The sequence below is a fragment of the Drechmeria coniospora genome, chromosome 01 (genome assembly GCF_001625195.1).
Source record: "Drechmeria coniospora strain ARSEF 6962 chromosome 01, whole genome shotgun sequence".
NCBI lineage: Eukaryota > Fungi > Ascomycota > Sordariomycetes > Hypocreales > Ophiocordycipitaceae > Drechmeria > Drechmeria coniospora.
This window is the reverse complement of record NC_054389.1, coordinates 282,629-303,061: the sequence shown is the minus strand read 5'-3', so window position 1 is coordinate 303,061 and position 20,433 is coordinate 282,629. Positions and strand designations below refer to the sequence as shown.

General features: G+C 59.8%; 8 protein-coding genes across 8 annotated transcripts; 6 read left to right on the top strand and 2 right to left on the bottom strand.

Moving 5' to 3' along the window:
- Positions 1-283: 283 nt before the first annotated feature.
- On the top strand, positions 284-2,617 carry DCS_00077 (uncharacterized protein; the record flags this gene model as incomplete). The annotated part of the gene is made up of 3 exons (XM_040797419.1): positions 284-824; positions 901-2,411; positions 2,570-2,617. The coding sequence occupies 3 exons, from the start codon at positions 284-286 to the stop codon at positions 2,615-2,617; spliced, it is 2,100 nt and encodes a 699-aa protein (XP_040658302.1).
- A 1,571-nt stretch (positions 2,618-4,188) lies between these two features.
- On the top strand, positions 4,189-6,049 carry DCS_00076 (dynein light intermediate chain; the record flags this gene model as incomplete). Its single annotated transcript, XM_040797418.1, has 6 exons — positions 4,189-4,336; positions 4,396-4,545; positions 4,604-4,976; positions 5,042-5,142; positions 5,207-5,838; positions 5,894-6,049. The coding sequence occupies 6 exons, from the start codon at positions 4,189-4,191 to the stop codon at positions 6,047-6,049; spliced, it is 1,560 nt and encodes a 519-aa protein (XP_040658301.1).
- A 195-nt stretch (positions 6,050-6,244) lies between these two features.
- On the bottom strand, positions 6,245-8,578 carry DCS_00075 (uncharacterized protein; the record flags this gene model as incomplete). The annotated part of the gene is made up of 3 exons (XM_040797417.1): positions 6,245-6,576; positions 6,648-8,261; positions 8,332-8,578. 3 exons carry the CDS (start codon positions 8,576-8,578, stop codon positions 6,245-6,247), a joined length of 2,193 nt encoding a protein of 730 aa, XP_040658300.1.
- Positions 8,579-9,537: 959 nt separating this feature from the next.
- DCS_00074 (multidomain presynaptic cytomatrix related protein) lies at positions 9,538-10,937 on the top strand (the record flags this gene model as incomplete). The annotated part of the gene is made up of 4 exons (XM_040797416.1): positions 9,538-9,558; positions 9,669-9,745; positions 9,807-10,759; positions 10,810-10,937. The coding sequence occupies 4 exons, from the start codon at positions 9,538-9,540 to the stop codon at positions 10,935-10,937; spliced, it is 1,179 nt and encodes a 392-aa protein (XP_040658299.1).
- Positions 10,938-11,820: 883 nt separating this feature from the next.
- DCS_00073 (Arb2 domain-containing protein) lies at positions 11,821-13,237 on the top strand (the record flags this gene model as incomplete). Its single annotated transcript, XM_040797415.1, has 4 exons — positions 11,821-11,888; positions 11,944-12,059; positions 12,107-12,791; positions 12,838-13,237. 4 exons carry the CDS (start codon positions 11,821-11,823, stop codon positions 13,235-13,237), a joined length of 1,269 nt encoding a protein of 422 aa, XP_040658298.1.
- Positions 13,238-13,362: 125 nt separating this feature from the next.
- Positions 13,363-14,991, bottom strand: DCS_00072 (uncharacterized protein; the record flags this gene model as incomplete). The annotated part of the gene is made up of 1 exon (XM_040797414.1): positions 13,363-14,991. The coding sequence occupies one exon, from the start codon at positions 14,989-14,991 to the stop codon at positions 13,363-13,365; it is 1,629 nt and encodes a 542-aa protein (XP_040658297.1).
- A 350-nt stretch (positions 14,992-15,341) lies between these two features.
- DCS_00071 (ThiF domain protein) lies at positions 15,342-16,917 on the top strand (the record flags this gene model as incomplete). Its single annotated transcript, XM_040797413.1, has 2 exons — positions 15,342-15,527; positions 15,583-16,917. 2 exons carry the CDS (start codon positions 15,342-15,344, stop codon positions 16,915-16,917), a joined length of 1,521 nt encoding a protein of 506 aa, XP_040658296.1.
- Positions 16,918-18,017: 1,100 nt separating this feature from the next.
- DCS_00070 (glucose-methanol-choline oxidoreductase) lies at positions 18,018-20,151 on the top strand (the record flags this gene model as incomplete). The annotated part of the gene is made up of 2 exons (XM_040797412.1): positions 18,018-18,221; positions 18,277-20,151. 2 exons carry the CDS (start codon positions 18,018-18,020, stop codon positions 20,149-20,151), a joined length of 2,079 nt encoding a protein of 692 aa, XP_040658295.1.
- Positions 20,152-20,433: the final 282 nt, after the last annotated feature.

Sequence of the window (20,433 nt, the reverse complement as noted above, 5' to 3'; positions counted from 1 at the left end):
TTCCATGACTCCTTTGTAGGATTCCCACCAGTGCCGGCGAGATTGCAAATGTGGGGGGCGTACTCCTGCATCACGAATCCTCCACGCCAGGACTCATACGAGACAGGTGTATACGAGAGCTCGGAGGATTAAATGAAGATGGGCAGCTTCGGTGCATGCCGGCATTTAAACATAAGAAGCCTCGGGCGTGGACGGCTGCCGCAAGTCAACTTCTGCACCGGATCGGCCTTTGTCCTGTCGTGAATCTCCTCCATCGACATCCGATTCCGTGTTCCGAGTAGGCATGATGCGGTACAGTATTGCCGCCGCGACCAGCCTGCTCCTCGCTGCTGGCGCAACGGCGGCGGTCGTTCGCTCCAACCATGCCTGCGCCAGCGTCAGCGACTCATGGATCGAGCAGAAGGCCTCGAGCAAGCCGGGTGACAAATTTGTAGCAAGCGTGCCGGCCGCCCTGGCGTACGACTGCCTCAACTCGGTGCCTCTCGATGAGCAGGCCGCTCGCGAGCTCGTCGACGCGCTCGAGCCGTACCTCCAGTTCCAGTCTGACACGGCGTACAAGGCGAACCCCCCTCCTGGCTACCCCTTTCCCGCTCACGATATTTTTGCCAGCCTTGCTTCGGTGAAAGGCAAGGTTTTGAGCAAAGAGTACCGCAGCGAGTACGCCTTTCAGCTGGACCTTTTCGAGACTGTCTTTGCCCCCGGCCATGATAGTCAATTCCAGTATGTCCCAGACATCTTGTCGTTGCCGGTGGCATGGGGCCGGACCGACTTCTTGGTGTCCGTCAGCGACGACGGATCCTCGCTGCCCGTCATCAAGCGATATGGTACGTTCCCCTGGACGCGTCCGGCTCCGATGGCATCATGTCGTCGCTAATCTGCCTCGCTTCGCCCCCCGAGTAGAGGACGTTGTGGAGGACCCGGTGAAGGCGCCCGTCATTATCGCCATCAACGGTGTCGATGCCGCCAGCTTCATCGAATCGGTCGCCGCAAAGGGTACCGAGTGGAGCGACGTCGACGCCGGCTACAACTCCATGTTTATGCAGCGGTCGGCGAACAGCAGGTTCGGGATCAAGGGAAGTTTTCACCGCGGTGGAAACATAGGCCTTGCTTATCCGGGTCCAACCACGAGTTATACCTATGACAACGGGACTACCGTCACCGTCAACAACGTGGCCAGACTTCGAGGTGATTGGAGTCAACTCAGGGATGGAGCTGCCGTCTTCGCCATGTTTTGTGTTCCGGGTGGCCAGCACACGGCGCGTCCAGCTCCGAAACACCCGTATATTTACGATACTCCTCCTCTGTTCGCCGCCAAGGATGGCCGTTTCTTCAAATATCCCGAGCCCGTCATCGCCACCTCCGATCTTGTCGTTTCCGGCTACTACCTCAACGGGACCGGACTGGATCACGTCGCGGTTCTTGCCCTCAGCAGTTTCGTCGGCAATAGCACTGCCGAATTTCAATCGGTATGCTCCCGCTTCTTGGAAATGGCCGCAGCGGCTGGCAAGACGAAGTTGGTCATCGACGTCCAATACAATCCTGGCGGCATCTTCCTCCAGGCTATCGACTTGCTCCGGCAACTGATACCGCATATCCATGTGGACTATAATCTCCGCCAGAAGATGAGTGGTGGAGCTGTGGCATTGGCTCGGAGCTTCGACGAACGTCTGGCCGGCATCGACCCCCTCGCAGCGCCGGAGAAGGACGTGGCGTGGGACTCGGGTCTTTGGTATACCAATTGGCGTTTCGGCGTCGATGTCCACGGTCGAAAGTTTACCAAGTTTGAGGACAAGTTCTCGTCCCAGGTGATCAAAGAAACGACCTACACGTCCCTCTACCGCTGGGATCTTCAAGACCCCCTCATCACGACCAACAAGCAGTACGGCGTCGGCATAGAGATCACGGGCCACGGGACGCGGGCCAACGCGGGCGTGTTGCGGTTTCGTCCCGAGAATATCGCCATCCTCCACGATGGCATCTGCAACGGTGCGTGCGCCTTTTTCTCGGAGCAACTCAGCCGTCATGGCGGCGTCAAGACGATTGTCCTGGGTGGACGTCCAAAGTTGGGTCCGATGCAAGGTTCGGGCGGCGGCAAAGGCGGCCCCGTCATCCCCTTGCATACGCTCTACGAAGCCGTGCAGAGGGCGAAGGCGGTAGCGAAAGACGGTGAGCATATCGCGGCCCTCGATCGCTTCAGTGACGTTGCATTCCGTCGGTCGACCTATGCGACCGTCAACTCGGCCGACTGGATCCTCGATGAGCACATTGAGGATGGCGTACCGACGCAGTACTTGACCAGCCACGCCGACTGCCGCCTTTTCTGGACGGTGCCCATGCTGCGGGATGGCGCCGAGGTTTGGAAGGCGGCGGCCGATGCTGCCTTTCACGGTGCCAAGTGCGCCTACGGCGGCGTGAAGGATCGGCAGACAGCCAAGCGTGCATCCACACAATAGTTGCTTCTCGTCGAATAAAAACAGGGTGAAAAAGACCATTCGAATCAACGGGAGTTGACGGTTCGGAAGAGCACGATTCATCATGGCTGATGCCAAGATGCCGATGACCCACATAGCTGTACGCAGTCAAGGTTGCGCACTCGGGCCTCCGCATGCCACGTTGAATGCAATCGCTTGGTGATGGCATCCGGCTCGATGGGTTGCTGCGCGTTGCGTGTTCCAGAGGCCATGATCCCTAGCAGACGAGTGGTTTGGTGGCAGTTCAGGCACCGCACCACTCCAACGGAGAGGGCCAGTTGAGTGCAAGAAAATGCAGTTCTCGGTACATTGGGCCATTGTACTCGGTACTTGTTGCTGGATGGAAAAATGGTCGCGTAGGATGAGGATGGTTGTGCAGTTGAGAGATTATAGGCTTCATTCGGCGTCGTTCGAGATAACAGGCTTCATTCGGCGTCGTTCGAGACTATAGGCTTCATTCGGCGTCGTTCGAGATAATAGACTTCATTCGGCGTCGTTCGAGATAATAGACTTCATTCGGCGTCGTTCGAGATAACAGGCTTCATTCGGCGTCGTTCGAGATAATAGACTTCATTCGGCGTCGTTCGAGATAATAGACTTCATTCGGCGTCGTTCGAGATTATAAGCTTCATTCAGCGTCGTTGGACAGGATATCGTAGATGGGCGGGCAGCGACCAATGTTATTAACCCCTGCATTTGCAACGCTCCTCGGACTTGCATAAATGCAATACAACTACGTCACGGGCGAGGCCTCGAAAGGTTGAGAGATTTAGGCTTCATTCGGCGTCGTTCGAGATTATAGGCTTCATTCGACGTCATTCGACAGGATATCGTAGATGGGCGGGCAGCGACCACTGTTCTCAACGCCTGCATCTGCAACGCTCTTCGGACTTGCATGAATGCAACACAACTGCGTTACGGGCGAGGGAGGCCTTGAAAGATACAATGGAAGCATAACGGTTGTCGGAATAGATGGATGTCGAGGGAGTCTGATCAGATTCGAGCTCACGCTGAGATGTTCCTTTTCAGGTTTTTCGTCATTAACAGCAGATGGAGCCGATGGGGTGAAAATGCTGTACCTGACACCGTACTGTAGCCACTGTAGCTGTACTTTCAAACTGTACAAAATACGCCGTGCAGCACCGTGTTTGCGCCGTGTTTGCTGTACCTGCATGTTACAGTACAGTAAGTGCATGTACTTTCTTTTGTTTGCACAATCCCAGTGACAGACAAGTACGAATAGCACAAACTAATTGCACTGTACGGAGCATTTGCTCCGTAATTGCGTCGTAATCCATTCTGTTGTGCGAGGCCCACAGGGAGTCACGTGACAGCTGATTCGAGCAATCAGAAGCAGCTCCCCATGGCAGCGGCACGGGAAATCAAAATAGCGAACCAGCGAGCCAGCGAACCAGCTAGCTGGCCATGTATGGATGCATCGCCGTGCTTCGTTTGCAACACACCTCACTCCTTGCACATGTCCTGTACGCACTCTATTCGTGATATCCCGTAACTCGGCCGCGACAGAGAACCATCCCGGCGAAGAAACTGGCGGAACAGACTTGGTGAATCCCGGCCCAACCTGGCTGATGTAGTTGCAAGAGGTCCTAGGACAGACCGAAACGCGTTGTCTTGTGACGAACATACGAACGCGTCCCAGCCGCTCATCGAACAGCCTTCCGTCTACCCGGCGTAAACCTCCGCTTCATACCGTGCCATGGCGGCCGGAAACCCGCGGCTGTCGACGCCCGGGACGCGATCCGGCGACATGGATGGCGGGGGCGAGCAGCAGAACCTGTGGACGTCGATGCTGGAGTCGGCCTCGAGCGGCAAGAAGCTTCCCGAGAAGAGTCTCCTGGTCCTCGGTCCGTCCTCGTGCCGTCCCTCCTCTCAAACGACGTTCGCTGACGCGTGGCAATCGCAGGTGGCTCGCCCGAACTGCAGCGAGACTTTGTCGAGTCCTTGTCGGCGACCGAATCCCGACGCGGCCTGGACTGGCAGACGACGCCGCCCGTCGCCAACAGCTTTGCTCTGGGCTACACGTATTACGACGTCCTCGACGCCGACCAAGACGGTGCGTGCGTGCCTCCCGGTGGCGGGTCGTCGCCGGCCTTGCTGATGCCAGCGTCCAGACACCCTGGCCCGAGTCTCGCTCTACCTCCTCTCGCGGCCCTCGGCCGAATTCGCCTCCCTCGTATCTCCTCTCCTCACGGCCGAAAGCGTGCGTCACATGGCGCTCGTCATACTCCTCGACTGGTCGCAACCACACCAGTGGCTTCGGCAAATATGGACCTGGATCCAGATGCTCGAGGAAGTGGTCAGCCACGTCGGCGCCGAAGTCCGCGGTGAGATGGAGGGCGTCATGGCCGCCTGGAAGGAGAGAGGCCGGGGAGGGTCGGCCACCAACCTCGACGGAACCCCCTCAGCCACGGGCTCGAGCCCTGACGGGGATGGCCTCTTGCCGCTTGGGCCCGGCGAGTGGTCGGAGCCGATGGGCCTGCCCCTGTGTGTCGTCTGCCAGAATGCGAGTCGCCGTCCGTCGCCGTCGGTTCCGGGCCTCCTGCTGACAGACGGCAGGCCCAGAAGATGGAGTTTTTGGAAAAGAACCAGGGGTGGAAGGAGCCCGATTTCGACACGGTTCTGCAGTATCTCCGGACCGTCCTGCTTCGACGTGAGCCCATCCCCCCCTCCGCTCCCGCCGCCGCTTCCGCCGCCTCGGTGCTGACCATCCCCAGACGGCGCTTCCCTCATCTACACGTCGCAAAACACTCCCTCCCAGCTCCCCCTCCTCATCCACTCGACCCTCGGCGTGACCTCTCTGCTGAAGCGACAGCCGCTCAAGCACAACGTCATCGATCGCGACAAGATCGTCGTGGCCCCCAACTGGGACTCTTGGAGCAAGATTCGCATTCTGGGCGGCACCTTTGACGCCGAGCTCGTCTCGGCCGGGTGGGAGGAGGACATACAGCTGCCGCGCGGCTCCGAACCTCCCACCGCCGAGGACCACGAGGGTGCCGAGGAGGGTCAGCAGCCGGCTTCGTCGCGCGCGCCCAGCTCCATCGTGCAGTACGAATCGTGGTGTCGCGACCCCAACAGCGGCGGCCTGGCCGTCGTCGAGAGTGCCATGGGCGACGGTGCCGCCGTTGCGGTCGACAGCGAGAGCCCCCAGGTCTTTCTGGAACGTCAGCTCAAGATTCTCGAAGCCTTCAAGGCCAAGATGCCCGACAGCGGAAATGCGGCGCCGTCGGCTGCGACCACAAGGTTGGATTTCCCTCAGGAGAAGAGCGTCAACGACCACATCGGTCCCGTGCAGTTCAACATGGGCGGCATACAGGTCGATGCCGACGACATGCTGCAGCGTCTCAAGGTACGTCCCGACTCGGCCCCGGCAAAACGCCAGAGCGTCCGGCTGACACCAGTAGGACCGCAACGCGCACATCGGCTCGCCCGAGGCTGGCGACTTGGAGGATGAGGATCCCGCCAGCAACATGGCCAAGGACTACGACAACGAGCAGCTGCAGAGCTTCTTTAGCGGTTTGATGAACAGGACGACCGCATCGACAGATGGCCCGCGCTAGGGCGGCGCGGTCGTGACCATGGGCAACGACATACCATGGACGGACAATACCGGCAGCGCACAGACAGGTAGATACCCCTGAGAACGAGAGCCTCCATCACCAACATCGTGAAGTGCCTTTATTGGTTTGGGATGGCGGGACATGTAATGCCAAGTGCCATCGGCAGGCGTGCTGCCCGTCCCCGTGTCCATCCGTCTACGCCTTTTCCGCGGGCGCCTTGACACGCACCGGCGCTCCGCCGAACCCTAGCCGCGCCGTCACGACATTCGCCAGCAGCGCCGGGAAGAGCCAGGGGTGTTGCAGCATCTCCGCCTCGAACGCGTCGACGGTGCCGCGGGCGAGCGACGAATAGTCCTCGTCGTTGCGCAGGGCGCCTAGACGGAAGAGGTTCGACGCGGAAACGCCGTTGGTGGAGGGTAGGGACGTGTCCATGCCGTCCTTTAGCCGAAGGATCGTGTGGGGAGAGGAGGTCGTGGTAGAGTAGAACGCGCCGACGGTCGGGTCGTGGAAGAGTTTGATTTGCGTCCCTGCGGCAAACGCCTTGTTAGCGGGAGCGACGAGGCAACGGGCAACGGGCAACGGGCAGCGGGCATCGTACTTTGGAGAGCGTCGGCGAAATCGACGAGGCTCGCGTCGCCGGTGGCTTCGTGTAGGTCGAGGAGACCGCCGATGAGGTATGCATAGTCGTCGGCGAACCCCTCGGTGGCCCTCTCATCCTTCCATATCCTGTAGAGGACGCGAGCGGCGTCGTCCCATAGGTGCTTCTTGATAAAGGCAACCGCCGCCGTGGCGGTCCCGAGACATTTGTCGGCTTGCCGAGGGTTGAGCTCCTTCAGGGCCGTGGCCGTCTGGGCCAGCGCCGAGACGGCGAGACCGTTCCAGCCCGCGACGATCTTGTCGTCCAGCTCCGGTGCCGGGCGCTCCCCTTCCCTCCTGGCCCTGAGCTCCCTCTTGGCCACGGAGATGTACCTTTCCACCGTCTCGACAGGAATGCCGAATTGTTTGCCGAGCTCTTGGGGAGACCTGACTACTCGCAAGATGTTTTGGTTGATGAAGTCATCGTTGGGATCATGGTCCTCCTCGACGTTTCCGTCGTCTCGAACATCCCAGAGCACCGCCACGACGGGGCTGACGCTCTTGTCGGCGGCGTCGAGAACCGAGTCGAATTCACGTCGTGTCCACAGGTAGTAGGCTCCCTCTCTCTTGTCTCTATCGTCTCGCCTCCTGAGAGAATCGGCCGCTTCGCTGGTCGCCAGGCCGCCGGCCGGCAAGACGATGGGAGGCGAGGTCAAACACTCGGCCAGCTCGATGATGGTGTCGTAAAACTCGCCGTCGGCCGAGGCGCCGGCGAGGCGCCACGCGTCAAGGTACAATGTGAGCAGTAGAGCGTTGTCGACGACGAGCTTCTCGAAATTGGGAATGTTCCAGTCGGAAGTGACGGAGCAGCGAGAAAAACCAGATCGGCCAACGTGGTCGTGCAGGGCGCCGTCGCGAATCTTGCGCAGGGTAACGACGGCCATGTCCGCGGCATGTTTGCATTCCGCCTCCCCGACGACGTCCTGCACGGCGTCGGGAAAGGTGGCCAGCTGAAGCAGAAACTTCAACCTCGAGGGCGTCAGGAACTTGGGCGCGAGACCAAACCCTCCGTACACGGGGTCAAAGGTACCGGCGATGTGGGTGTAGGCCTCCTCGAGCTGATCCAAATCCAGCTCGCTGGCCACGTCCGCATCCTTGCTCTCCCTCGTCTCGGCAGACTTGGCAGACGGCATGGCCGCCCATCCCGTGGGCGCCAGCATTTGCTGGGACGTGATGCCGCGGGTTCCCAAGGTGCCTTCGGCGGCGAATTCGCGCAGCTGGCTCAGGACCTCGGTCGCCTCCTTCCGGCACCTCGACTCCTGGTCCCGCCAGATATCACCAACCTTGCGAAGAATGGTGAGAAAGTCGGGAGACTCGTCCTCGCCGTCGGCGCCGGTCCGTCGCGTGGTGCCGGGTCCAGGCCAGTACGTGCCGCCAAAGACAGGCTCGAGGTTGGGCGTGACGAAGAGGTTCAGCGGCCACCCGCCGACGTTGCTCACGGCTTGCACGTAGTTCATGTAGATGGTGTCGACATCCGGGCGCTCGTCACGGTCGATGATGATGGGCACGAATGACTCGTTCAGCGCGGCCGCGCATTCGGGATTGGAAAAGGACTCGACGTCCATGAGACGACAGACTATCTCCTGAGCGGAGCACTCGCGGCGTGCGTGCCCATGACACGCAACGGCAGGGGAGGGGGGACGTACAATGGCAGGCCTTGTATCCGACATGGATGAAGATGAGCTTGTTCTCCCTCTTCGCACGCTCGACGCTCTCGTCGTCGAGGAGCTGCCACTTGACCGAGCTGCCCTGGGCACTCCGCACGAAGGGGCTTTGGCTGGAGCCGACACGATTCTGCAGAGGAGGCAACGGGCTCGCCTCTCCTCCGATTCCTCCCTCGGCCGGCACGGGGCGGTGGGTGGCAGCCGAGGCTGTGATCTCCGATCGGACCATGACACAGTCGATCCAGGCTTCTGCCAAACGCGTTGCAGCACAACAAGACGGCACGCCGTACGGGACGGGTCAGCGTCGTCGTCCAGGTCGGAGGAGAGCCGAGGAAGCTAGCTTCGGTACGCCTGTGAGCAACCTCGGCGAGGGGAAGGGTGCTTTCAAAAGGATGATTTTTCCAAGACGATTTCTCCCAGACGGGTTTTCCAAGATGATTTTTCCAAGATGAATCTGTCGAGCGGTGTGGGAGAGGCAGGGAAGAGACGTTATCGGCATCCTTTCGGCATCATCTCCAACACCATGATGTGGGGGTCCATTGAACCGGGGCAACGCATAATATTGCCTCAATAAGGAAGGTCGAATTGCATGGTTGTCCTTGAACCCCACCAGCCGCAGTCGTGCAGCACCATCATCGATGATGCAATATTGTGTGCTTACTTTGGTGGCGAGCGAGGGCTCCAGGTCGATCACTTACCCTGGACCGCCAGACTGTGTGGGCTGAGAATTTTCACACTGTACGAATAGTTTTAATATTATATGTGGATACAGTGCATATATTTGTGTGCACTGTATATTGATGTGGTACTATCTGGTTCCACCAAATTCTTTGCCGCACATACTTACTTACACGTACAAGTACAGTACTTGTATGATCGATACAGAAAATAGCTTCTGGCCAATTTTTACTTCTTGTGCTACTGGGTCTCAATCTTATACTACATTTAATACTATAGTTAATTCTACATTTAATACACATTTAACCAACCTATTATGATTGCATTGATGTGCATTGTTGGATGGGAATCCTGGTGTTCGCCCGCCGATGACGCAGCACGCTAATCCAGAATGGGTCGCTTATCGATAGTCCCAGCAGCTGAATCTCTTGGGCGTCTCGAGGGGCATTCGTCAGAGCTGGCTGAAACTCCCTCCTGCATGGAATCTGTCAACGACGACCCCAAGAAGCCATGAACGAGCACATCTATACGGTATTTGTTCGAGTGCCCGTCCCTCGTGGCGAATTCATCGACCCGCCGCAGGCACGTATCCATGCTTCACCGCCCGGTGACTGCTTCATCATCGCTGACCGCCGTTCCAGGTGCACTGGGACTCGGGCAAGGATGACGCTCTCTGGAAGATCCTCTCGGAGGCTGCACAGACGGAGATAGACTGTGGGTTACTCCATTCCTTCTCCCACCGCTCGCCCGTGAGGCAGCCTTTGCTGATGGCTTCGCAGGGAATCAAGTGTTGGCCCGCACCACGCCGCCGCCGACGAGACGCTTGCTGATTGCCGCAGGGCCGAACAATTCGATGTTCCCGTCGACTTTCTCCTCCAGCAAGTCGATTTTCTGACGGAGAGGCATGCGTCCCAAGTCCGTGCCCAGGTGCGCAAGGCCACGGCGGCGGCAAAGGGCCCCTCGTCGTCGCCGAATCCGGGCGAACGAGCGTCGTCAGCCTTGTCCGTCCGTCGAGACGCATCGAATCCCCTGCACGACAGCGGCACGCCGCTCGCCGGCTCTTCGAGACCCATGGCCTCCCGGAATACGTCGGCCGGCACCAACGCCGCCGCCGTCAAGGATGCCGCCGGATCCTCGCCGAGGCTGCCGGCTGGCGGTCGCGCCGACGGCACCGAGCAGCGTCGGCGGCGGCTGTCGTCCCTCTCCGTCGCCTCGCCCACCGTCAAGTCCCCTCCACTGGCGGCAGAGGAAGGCTCCGCGTCTCTAGGTCCTGCCGAGTCCAACTCGACGGTGTCGTCGGACGAGGACGAGTCGAGCCCGGCCAACTCTCGCATCATTCGCCGACCCCCTCGCTTTCAGCAGCAGCCGCAGGAGGTGGCCGAGCCGTACGAGGAGGAGGATGGTGACGAGTCCGAACCGGCCTTCCAGCCGTACCCGAGCCAGTCGAACCAAGTGTCGTCGGCCCAGGACTTGGCGTCGACGCTCAAGGGCGACGGCAGGCCGGCACAGCGTGGCCCGAAGCAGCCGGTGCTCGAGTCGCAAACATCCGACTCCTCGGCGAGCTCGGTGCCCATCCTCCAGAGGCCCGGCAAGTCGCGTGACCTCAAGGGTGCGGGCCCCCTGTCGCCTCGACGCACCGCCGAGCTCGCGGCCGGCGGCAAAGCCAAGGCCAACTCCCGCTCGGGAAGCGACGGCACGCCGAGCATGGGCAGCAGCTTCAGCGACCTTGACGGTACGTCCCTCGGCGGTCCTCTCGGTTCATGGCTGACAAGCAAGCCTTAGATGCATCCGTCACGCAGTCAGCCCTGGAAGAAGCACTGGCGAGCCATATGAAGCGCGGAGCCAGCAGCCGCTTCAGCATCAGCGGCGCCTTCCGCAGCCGTTACAACGCAGGCTCCAGCCAGCCGTGACGATGAGGAGGAGCCTCCGATATCGCACGTTACGGTTGGATGCTGATCATGGCATTCGCTTGCCCGTCACCCTTACCGCAGGGCGAGGAGCTGGGCGAACGTGACGATGCATTGGCTGCTAGTGAGTAACTCTTGCTGGCTCCCGAGCATGGAGTGGCCTGTACATGATATATTTCATGGCCATATCCGTGAACCTGCCGAGCAACGTGCTTGGGGACCTTGTAAGGCATTTTTTAACCAAACTATCCGTGGCATGCCTACCTTGCCATCGTCCGCGTACAGTAGGTAAGTAGTGGTTTCCACGCGGTTGTGCAGAATAAGAGGTTGCGGATGGAAGGCCCAAGGCCATGTGCACCACGAGTCGTCGGAACCCGATTCTTCTTGTTCTTTGCACCTCGTTTGCACCACACGCACCTCCAACCTTTCACCTCCACCGATCTGCCTCCAACCGTCCACCTCCATCGATCTGCCTCCGACCGTCAACCTCTATCGATCTGCCTCCGACCGTCCACCTCCATCGATCTGCCTCTGACCGTCCACCTCCATCGATCTGCCTCTGACCGTCCACCTCCATCGATCTGCCTCTGACCGTCCACCTCCATCGATCTGCCTCCGACCGTCCATCTCCATCGATCTGCCTCTGACCGTCCACCTCCATCGATCTGCCTCTGACCGTCCACCTCCATCGATCTGCCTCTGACCGTCCACCTCCATCGATCTGCCTCCGACCGTCCATCTCCATCGATCTGCCTCCAGCCGTCCACCACCATCCATCGCCATCCATCCGCCTCCAAAAGCCCGCCTCCATCAATCAATTCAACCCCCTATACCATTTCGCATTCACCTCTGCGACAACCAGACCACCGCCGCGTTGCTCGCCGTCATGTTTCGACGCCAGTGGTCTAGTCTCCCTAAGGAGCCATCGTTCCAACCGAATTTTCAGAGTCTCGGGTATGCTCTCCGGCGTACGAGGTCCTCTCTGCCATCTCGGGCTTACATTGCCAAGCTACTTCATCAACGACCAGGATGAGATACGGTCCATCGAGGCACCCGATTGTTACTTCAAGTTCTTCCTGAACCGCAATCCGCGCATCAATGAACTCCAGCGTTTTGCCTTTAACCGTACGACCATTTCCCCGTGTTTTTCTTGCCCTGCTGACTGGCTGCAGAGGCCCTAGAAGACGAGGTGCACGCCCGTTTGGAGATGGAGGGCCTCCGAAAGGTCACGTTGCCGATGGGATCGACTCCGGATCATCGCCATCTGCCCATCTTTGTCAGCCATGACCTCGGACTTAGGTCTCGCGTGGTGGTCATCTTCGGCGAGTCGACACAAGATCTTGGCATTCTTGCCAGTCGTGTGGCCAATGGTGTGGGAGGCATCGACGAGGGCAGCATGGTATCCGTCGTGCGAGCCCTTCAACACCACGTCTCCTCTGACGCCGACCTTGACCCGCCGGGCATCGTTCTCGCCAACACGGGCCAGCTGTACTGGTGGCCCGAAGGAAAGCGCGCTCTCACCACGACGGCCAGCATGGCCGTTCCGCTGCCGAGTTTGGTGCATCGTGGCCGTCGTCACGTGCCGGCCCTGAACAGCATACCGGGAAACGAGGTCGCCCGCCGACATGTCGGCTACATGTTCGACACCGTGCTCCGACAGCTGACCGGCGCCGACGCCAAGTTCAGCGTGGTGGCCGTCGGAGACAGCTGCGAGCTCGTCACGAGGTTCCTCGACGAGGACGTGAAGTGGGAAGCCCATGGCCGCCGGCTCAGCTCCATGCTTCTCTTGGGGCACGTTTACCCCGATGACGACCTCACAAACGACGATCTCAAAAATTTCCTCGCCAAGGCAAGTAGGTCGACGACTGCTAGCCTGCGTGACTGACCGACTGCAGCGTTCCAGGGCGTACCTGACCTCCAGCCACCCGCTCGACACCCCTCTGGCCCCTCCGGCCGGCAATGCCAAGGAGTTGATCCCCAATCTCGGCTGCCCCTGCTTCTCTTCATCGGAGCCATGCCATACCGAGCTCATCCTTGTTCGAGCACTTGGTCCGGCCCTCAAGTACCTGGAGCAGGCAGCCACGACCCCGGGCTTTGAAAACCCGCCCATTGTCGTCGTCGACGTGGAAGAAGACGAGCCGGAAGCGTGCCTGTGGGATCGAGAACCCGAAGGAGACAAGCCTCTGCTGTGGTACCCCGTTGGATCGGGACATGGCGAGGAAAGGGCGAAGCTCGAGGCCGAGATGCGTCATACCCCGGAGGCGGGCATCTCGTCGGCTCAAACTTCGGCCGAGTTGAACTAACCGAATGAAAGGTGGAAGGGGACGGGGGCAGGATGCGTGCGTGGATACAGTGGAAGCCTCGGAATCCAACATTTGCATTTTCGCTGTGTCAACTTATGCTCGTACTGTACATCATGAAACGACCACTAGGCCCTCAGGAAAGGCAAGAATCCCGACGATGGCGGGACAACATCTTCCAGCAGTTCCTTCGTCCTTCGCTTGCGGTCCTGCACGACTGCCTCCTCGGCCGCCCACCGATCCTCGGCATCTCGAGATCCGCTCCAGAAGGGGAAAATGACCGGTTTCGCGCTCTGGCTCTTGGCCTTTTCGGCCTTTGCGAGGCGCGAGACCATGGTGGACCAGTTATCAAGCCCCATGGTCAGACACTCGCGACACGTGCGTTTGGCATCCTTGTCTTGGCTGGTCAAGCTCATGGTGCGAAGCTGTTCTTCTGCCAAGTCGACGCCGTCGCGAGTCCACGCCAAGCCGTCGTCGCGCGAGGACGTCGACGTGGCGTACAGGATCTCTCCGATGTAGAGATTCAGAGACGCCTCTTGGCAGCGCTCATGGGCGCTACGCCAGGGAGGTAGGGAGCCGTCGGGCGGAGGTGGAGGGTAATCGGGCGGCGCAAAGAAGCGGACGACTTGCTCGAGGAGGGACTCGCGGTTGGGCTTCGTCGGAGCCGCCTTGGGAGGTGCTTCGGCCAGGGCGCGGCGGGCCTTGAGCACGGAGACGTAAATGGCGAGGGCCGAGGAGACGTCGCCCCTACGAGCCTTGAAGGTGGCCATGGCCGTGAGGGCGTCGAGCACGTTCATCGACGGCGATTCGGCGCGGCTCTCGAGAACGAACGTCTTGGGGTGGTAGGGCAACTTGGTCGGCTCGATGCCCTGGGTTGCTTCAGCCAGCGCCAGTCCGTAGAGAGCCTCCGACTCATCCTGCCGGGCCTTGAACTCCATAAAGCTCGCGTACTCGAGAGCGGCGTCCATCTTCTGCCGTGGCGTGAGCCCTTTGGTTGCCAGAACCTTGACGTACCAATTCTCGGCCGAGGGGTAGGCGATGACGCAGTCTTCCTCCCGCGGCGCGTGAGGGTTTCCGGGGGGTATGGGCTGCGGCCGCGGGTTTGACGGCCCAATGACGAACTCTGGAGGCGAGACGATGTTGCGCGTGACGTCTCGAACCCAACCATCGACGTGTTCGGCCGCCTTGGCCGCCAACATGATGGCTTCAAAGTACCCTCTTCGCCACTCCTCCGACTTTGCCGAAACGTCGCAGTTGACGAACTCGCCAGGCACTTCCAGCCCTGGGTCTTGGCGGTCCGAAAGCTTCACCACGCCGGACCCTCCTTTCCTGTCGTCCTCGAGGCGGATGACGACGCCTCGCGCCAGCTCCAACGCCCTCGCCCAGTTGGTTTCGCCGTTCTTCGGATCTCGAAAGCCGTGGGCGTCCCGCAAGAACTTCCTCGTCAGGTGATTCCATTCGTGGGGCGTCGGAAACCGCCTCTCCGAACTCTCCTCGTTGAGGGCGAAAAGGATGGTGACGATGGCGGCCCCTAGGCCCCACAAGGTGATGGTGTAACGCGCGACGAGCCTGGCCTCGTGCCGGAGCCATCGCTTGCGCTCCGAGGTGAAGGACCGGGCAACGGCGGGGCTCGCTCTCGGGACGAGCAGAAAGGGGAGGGAGGGTCGGGTCGTCGATGGGAGCTTGGCCTGGGTCTGGGTTGAGAAGTAGACGCGGGCGCCGAGACACCGAGGGTGGAGGACGAGACGAGGACGCATCATGAACCCGATCGAACAGGGCGTTGCTATCGCGGGTACGTATCGTCTGTCATGTCGAGATGGAGATGTCGATGGTGATGGATGATGAGGAGCCAGAAGATGGTGGGAGGCAAAAGTGGTGGGCAGAGTTCGAGCAGCTGAAGCGGAATCGATGTTGATGACTAAGCCGCATGGAGCAATCGATTAAGAGATGTCAAATTTCTGATGCTACGGATCATCAAACATCACAACACCACCCTTCGGCTCAGGCTCAATCAGGTCTTGAACAGCCATCGAAAAGGCCAAATTCGGATCATAAGTTCATTCGTTCATTCGTTCATTCGCTCATTTGTTCATTCTTTCGTCGAATCATGTCCTCCTTCCTATCCGATACTCTTGCCAGCCATCGGTTCCAGTTGCTCGCCACAGCCGTGCTGTCTGGTGCTACGGCTGCCTCTCTCCTGCTTGGATACCAGGCACTGGAGCGAGAGGAGAGGCTGACGGAGCTGAAGCAGTCCATCCCGTCGCTGGCCGATGGGACTCACGAGACCCAACAAGTACGTGGCCGTCCCTGACTTGAACGGACGAGAAGCCTGACGCTAACCGTCGCAGCTTAATGGCTTTGGAGCGTCCTCCGTGCCGGCCCTCGACAAGGAAGATGCGAGGAATCAAGAGCTCGCACGAAGAGCGCAAGCCGGGGACTTTGATGAAGAGCTCATCCTGGAACAGTTGGCGAGAAATCGCGTGTTTCTGACACCCGAAGGCCTTGAGAAACTGCGTCGCTCGTTCGTCATCGTCGTGGGCTGTGGCGGCGTCGGTTCCCACTGCGTCGCCTCGCTGGCTCGGTCTGGCGTGTCCAAGATTCGGCTCGTGGACTTTGACCAGGTCAGCCTCAGCTCCCTCAACCGCCACGCCGTGGCGACGCTCGCCGATGTCGGCATCTCCAAGGTGCTCTGCCTGCAGCGCCGGCTCATGGCCATCGCGCCCTGGGTCAGGTTTGATCTGCAGCAGGAAAAGTTCGAGGAGGCCGTGGCGGCCAAGATGCTCGATCCGTGGCACGACGGAGGCATGCCCGACTTCATCGTCGACGCCATCGACAACATAGAGACCAAGGTCGAGCTGCTCAAGTACTGCCACGACCACGAGCTGCCGGTCATCAGCGCCATGGGGGCCGGCTGCAAAAGCGACCCCACCAGAATCATCGTCGGCGACATCGGCGCCAGCAAGGACGATCGGCTGTCGAGGGCGACGAGGCGGCGGCTGAAGCTGCTGGGCATCACGAGCGGCATCCCCGCCGTCTACTCGACCGAGCAGTCCGGGGAGGGCAAGGCCGAGCTCTTGCCGCTCGCCGACGAAGAATTCCAACGGGGCTCGGTCGGCGATCTTGGCGTCATGCCCAACTTTCGCGTCAGGATACTGCCTGTGCTAGGGACGATGCCGGCAATCTTTGGCCTCACGGCTGCGAACCACGTCATCCTCAGCATTGCCGGGTACCCCATCGACTACGTGCCCGCCAAGGGACGAGAGAAGATGTACGAGTCGATTTTCAACTACGTCCAGGGCTCCGAAGAGAAGCTGGCCCGGATGTTCGAGCCTGGCGTGATTGGCGTCAAGACGCCGCTGACGATGGGCGACGTCGCTTTTCTCGCCGAGGAACTATACCACGCACGCAGCATCATCAGCGGCATCTCCACCAAGCTGGTGCTGATACGCTGGCGCAAGCCTGAAGTGACCAATCTCAACATCATCGGTGAGGGCAAAGACGTGCAGAAGTGCTCGACCATCCGGTTGCGAGACCTGGTCTGCATGACAAAAGAAGAAGCGACGCGGCATGAAAAGGACATTCTCAAGCTCGGCATGCCGCTGGAATCCTTGTACGACGCAGAAACGATCAGCAACGTCGAGGCACGGCTCGCTGAGGCGGCCAAGTATGAGAAGCTTCGGTGAATCCACGAGGCTTGATGCACCGCGAGAAGCCTCGGAGAGTTTCCACACGTCACGCTCCAGAGGTCATTGTCCATCTGACGCCTGCGCGAAAAAAAAAAGTATGACGTTGGCAACCGTTGCAGATTGCTCATATGGAGAAGCTTTGGTGAATCAACCAGGCTCCATGCACCGCGAGCAGCCTCGTGAGTGTTGCCACACGTCACACGCTGGATATCATTCCATTGTCTACCTGACGGCTGCGCGAGGATGAGGATGGCGTTCGCAGCCGTTGCATAATACTCACGTGGGCCTCATGAGCATCATGAGATACGAGAGTCTGTCCCCAAGAGTCTGTGCCCAACCTTGGAAGCCCAACTGGAAGCTTCTATTGTCTATTGTACCTGAACCAACCTGCGGAAGCAACGCTTTGGTGAGCAGACCTCGAAATGATATCAGGCTGCACGGTCCCATCGATCCAACGATCCTAGGAATCTCCTGACGGTGAAGGACAGGGCCGCGAACAATTCACCACAAGGACTCGAAACTGAGAAGCCGTAACAAGTGAAGTTGATGCGGGACAAGCAGCCTTCTTGCCCGTGTATATGACGAACACGGCTGTCAAAGGAGTTGGCTAACTGCGCGCTCCAACTGGCACCATCCGGATTCTTGCATCCCCGAGAGCGCGTGCAGATATCGCCCACACAGGCCAACGTACATGTGCTCGTTTCTTGCGCGCTGCACCAGGGGCAGCAGGCAATTCTTGTACAAGCACCGCCAATACTTAGATCCGCAACCTGAGGGGCGCACGGCCTTTGAGAGCGCTGAATATATCATCTTCACAATCTGAAACAATCAGGGTCAATGCTGTCGCCTTCATTTCCGACACGTCCATCTCTCGACAATCATTCCGAATAACTTGATCGCGCCAAACGTGCTTCTTCGGTCGATACGGTGTTTATTGGCTGGTCATGATTTTCTGGATCGCGCCCGTGCTGGATGCCTGAGCGTAGCATCATGCGATTCCATTTGCCCTCAGCGGTTCCAATCAGGAAGACGGCATGCCATGGAGCTCATTGAACCCGTTTCCTCTGTCCTTTTCGAACCAAGTTCTGCTCTGTTCGATGCTAGCCCCGCGTCTCCACGCTGCAATCTCATATATCCTCTGGCGAGGCCGCCGTTCTAGCATCCAGGGCGATGCCGCGCAAGTGAACGTTGCCGTCCGAAAGACTGCTGCTCCGAGTCTCCTCATTATGATTCCTTCACTGCTCCTTCTCGCTCTGGGACCATGGCTCGTAGACTGGCAAGTACCCGGACCCGAATCACTTGTCCGTTCTAACCTCTGGCAGCGGCTTCATCACAAAGATTGATCCCACAATTCAGTACGAGTACGTCATCGTCGGGACCGGCGCGGGCGGCGCTCCCTTGGGCGCCCGACTCGCCTCGCTGGGACACAGAGTTCTCATGATCGATGCCGGAGACGACCAGGGCGAATCCTTTCAGTACAAGGTGCCTGCTCTGAATCTAAAAGCAACCGAGTACGAGCCCATGACGTGGAATTACTACGTCGACCACTACAGCGATCCAACACGGCAGGCCAAGGACACGAAGATGACTTACACTACCTCCTCTGGCCAGATGTATGTAGGGCGCAACCCTCCGGCCGGTGCTAAACCTCGAGGTATCCTGTATCCTCGTGCGGGCACCCTTGGCGGCTGCACGGCTCACAACGCCATGATCACCGTGTACCCGGACGAAGCTGACTGGAGCAACATTGCCACCCTGACGGGAGACGGGAGCTGGTCTGCGGACAAGATGAAGGAATACTTTAAACGAATCGAGAAGAACCAATACTTCCCCTCGTCTCCCGTGGGTCACGGCTATAACGGGTGGCTTGCCACCAGCGTCACGAGTCTGACGTTCGTCATCCAGGACACGAAATACATCGGCCTTGTTCTCGGCGCCGGGGCAGCTCTCGGCCAAGGCCTCACGCAGATCATCACAGGCGTTGCAGGGCTCGCCAAGGTGCTCGTCCGCGACCTGAACTCCGGGTTTCCATGGCGAGACCGGCGAGAGGGTCTGTTCCAGATGCCCGTCGCCGTTAGAGGAGGAGACCGGTCCGGCCCCCGCGACTTCATGATGGATGTCATCAAGGCCAAGGATTCGAAGCTCGACATTCTCCTCACAACGCTTGTGACGAAGGTCCGGTTCGACACGACCAAGAAGACGCCGAGGGCGATCGGGGTCGACTTCATGCAGGGGAAAAGCCTCTACAGTGCGGATCCCCGCTACTCGCCGTCGCAACAGGCCGAGGCGTCGGGCAGCGTCAACGCCAGCAAGGAAGTCATCCTCTCGGCGGGAGCGTTCAACACACCCCAGCTGCTCAAGCTCAGCGGCATCGGCCCCAAAGCCGAGCTCGAGTCGTTTGGCATCCCGGTTCTGGTCGACTCCCCCGGGGTTGGGACCAACCTGCAGGATCGGTACGAGACGACCGTCATCTCCAAGGCCAGCAGCGACTTCAAGATCACGAGCAAATGCAAGTGGCTCGAGACCGATCCCGACCCGTGCCTCGAGGACTGGAAGAAGTCGGGCTCCAACGACGTCCGCGGCGGATACACGAGCCCCGGCCTCGCCCTCGCCGTGCTCAAGAAGTCTTCCGTCTCCGACGACGGCAACCCCGACCTCTTCATATCGGGTGCGCCGGCCTACTTTACGGGCTACTACCCGGACTACTCCATCAACGCGACGGCCGACGCGAAGCACTGGACCTGGGTCGTTCTCAAGGCGCACACGCGCAACCGGGCCGGCACCGTTCGGCTGCGCTCGACGAACCCTCGCGACACGCCGCTGGTGAACTTTAACTACTTCGACACGGGCACGACGGCCGACGACGCGGCCTCGAAGGACGCGCAGGCGCTCGTCGAGGGCATGAACTTTGCGCGCAAGGCCTTCGCCAAGGCGGTGCCCCTGCCGAGCACCTTCAAGGAAGTCTGGCCCGGCGACCGTGTCAAGAACGACAGGGAGATGCGGGAGTGGGTGCAAAACGAGTCCTGGGGACACCACGCGTCGTGCACGTGTCCCATCGGCGCCGACGGAGACAAGGGTGCCGTCCTCGACGCCAAGTTCCGCGTCAGGGGGGCCGACGGCTTGAGGGTCGTCGATGCGAGCGTCTTCCCACGGATTCCCGGCTACTTTCTGGTCCTTCCCGTCTACATGATCAGCGAGAAGGCGGCAGACGTCATTCACGGCGGCTCCTGATGGATGACGGTTCGCAGAAGACGGTTCGGAGGAAAGGACTCTATTTCTGGTACATGCTTTGCGAAATGGCGAGCAGCATAATATGGCATTGGATAATAGTCAAGGCGAGCAATGATAATGTGTAATGAATGACATGAGCAGTGGCATGAGCGGCGTGCCTCGTCGCCTGGTCCATGACCGTGCTGCAAGCCGGTGATGCGTGGCGGCCGCGATGGTAGCGAGGAGGAGTCAGTTTGGGGTGCCGCTGTCCCTGCGGCGGAGAGCATCAAGGGACGGAAAGCA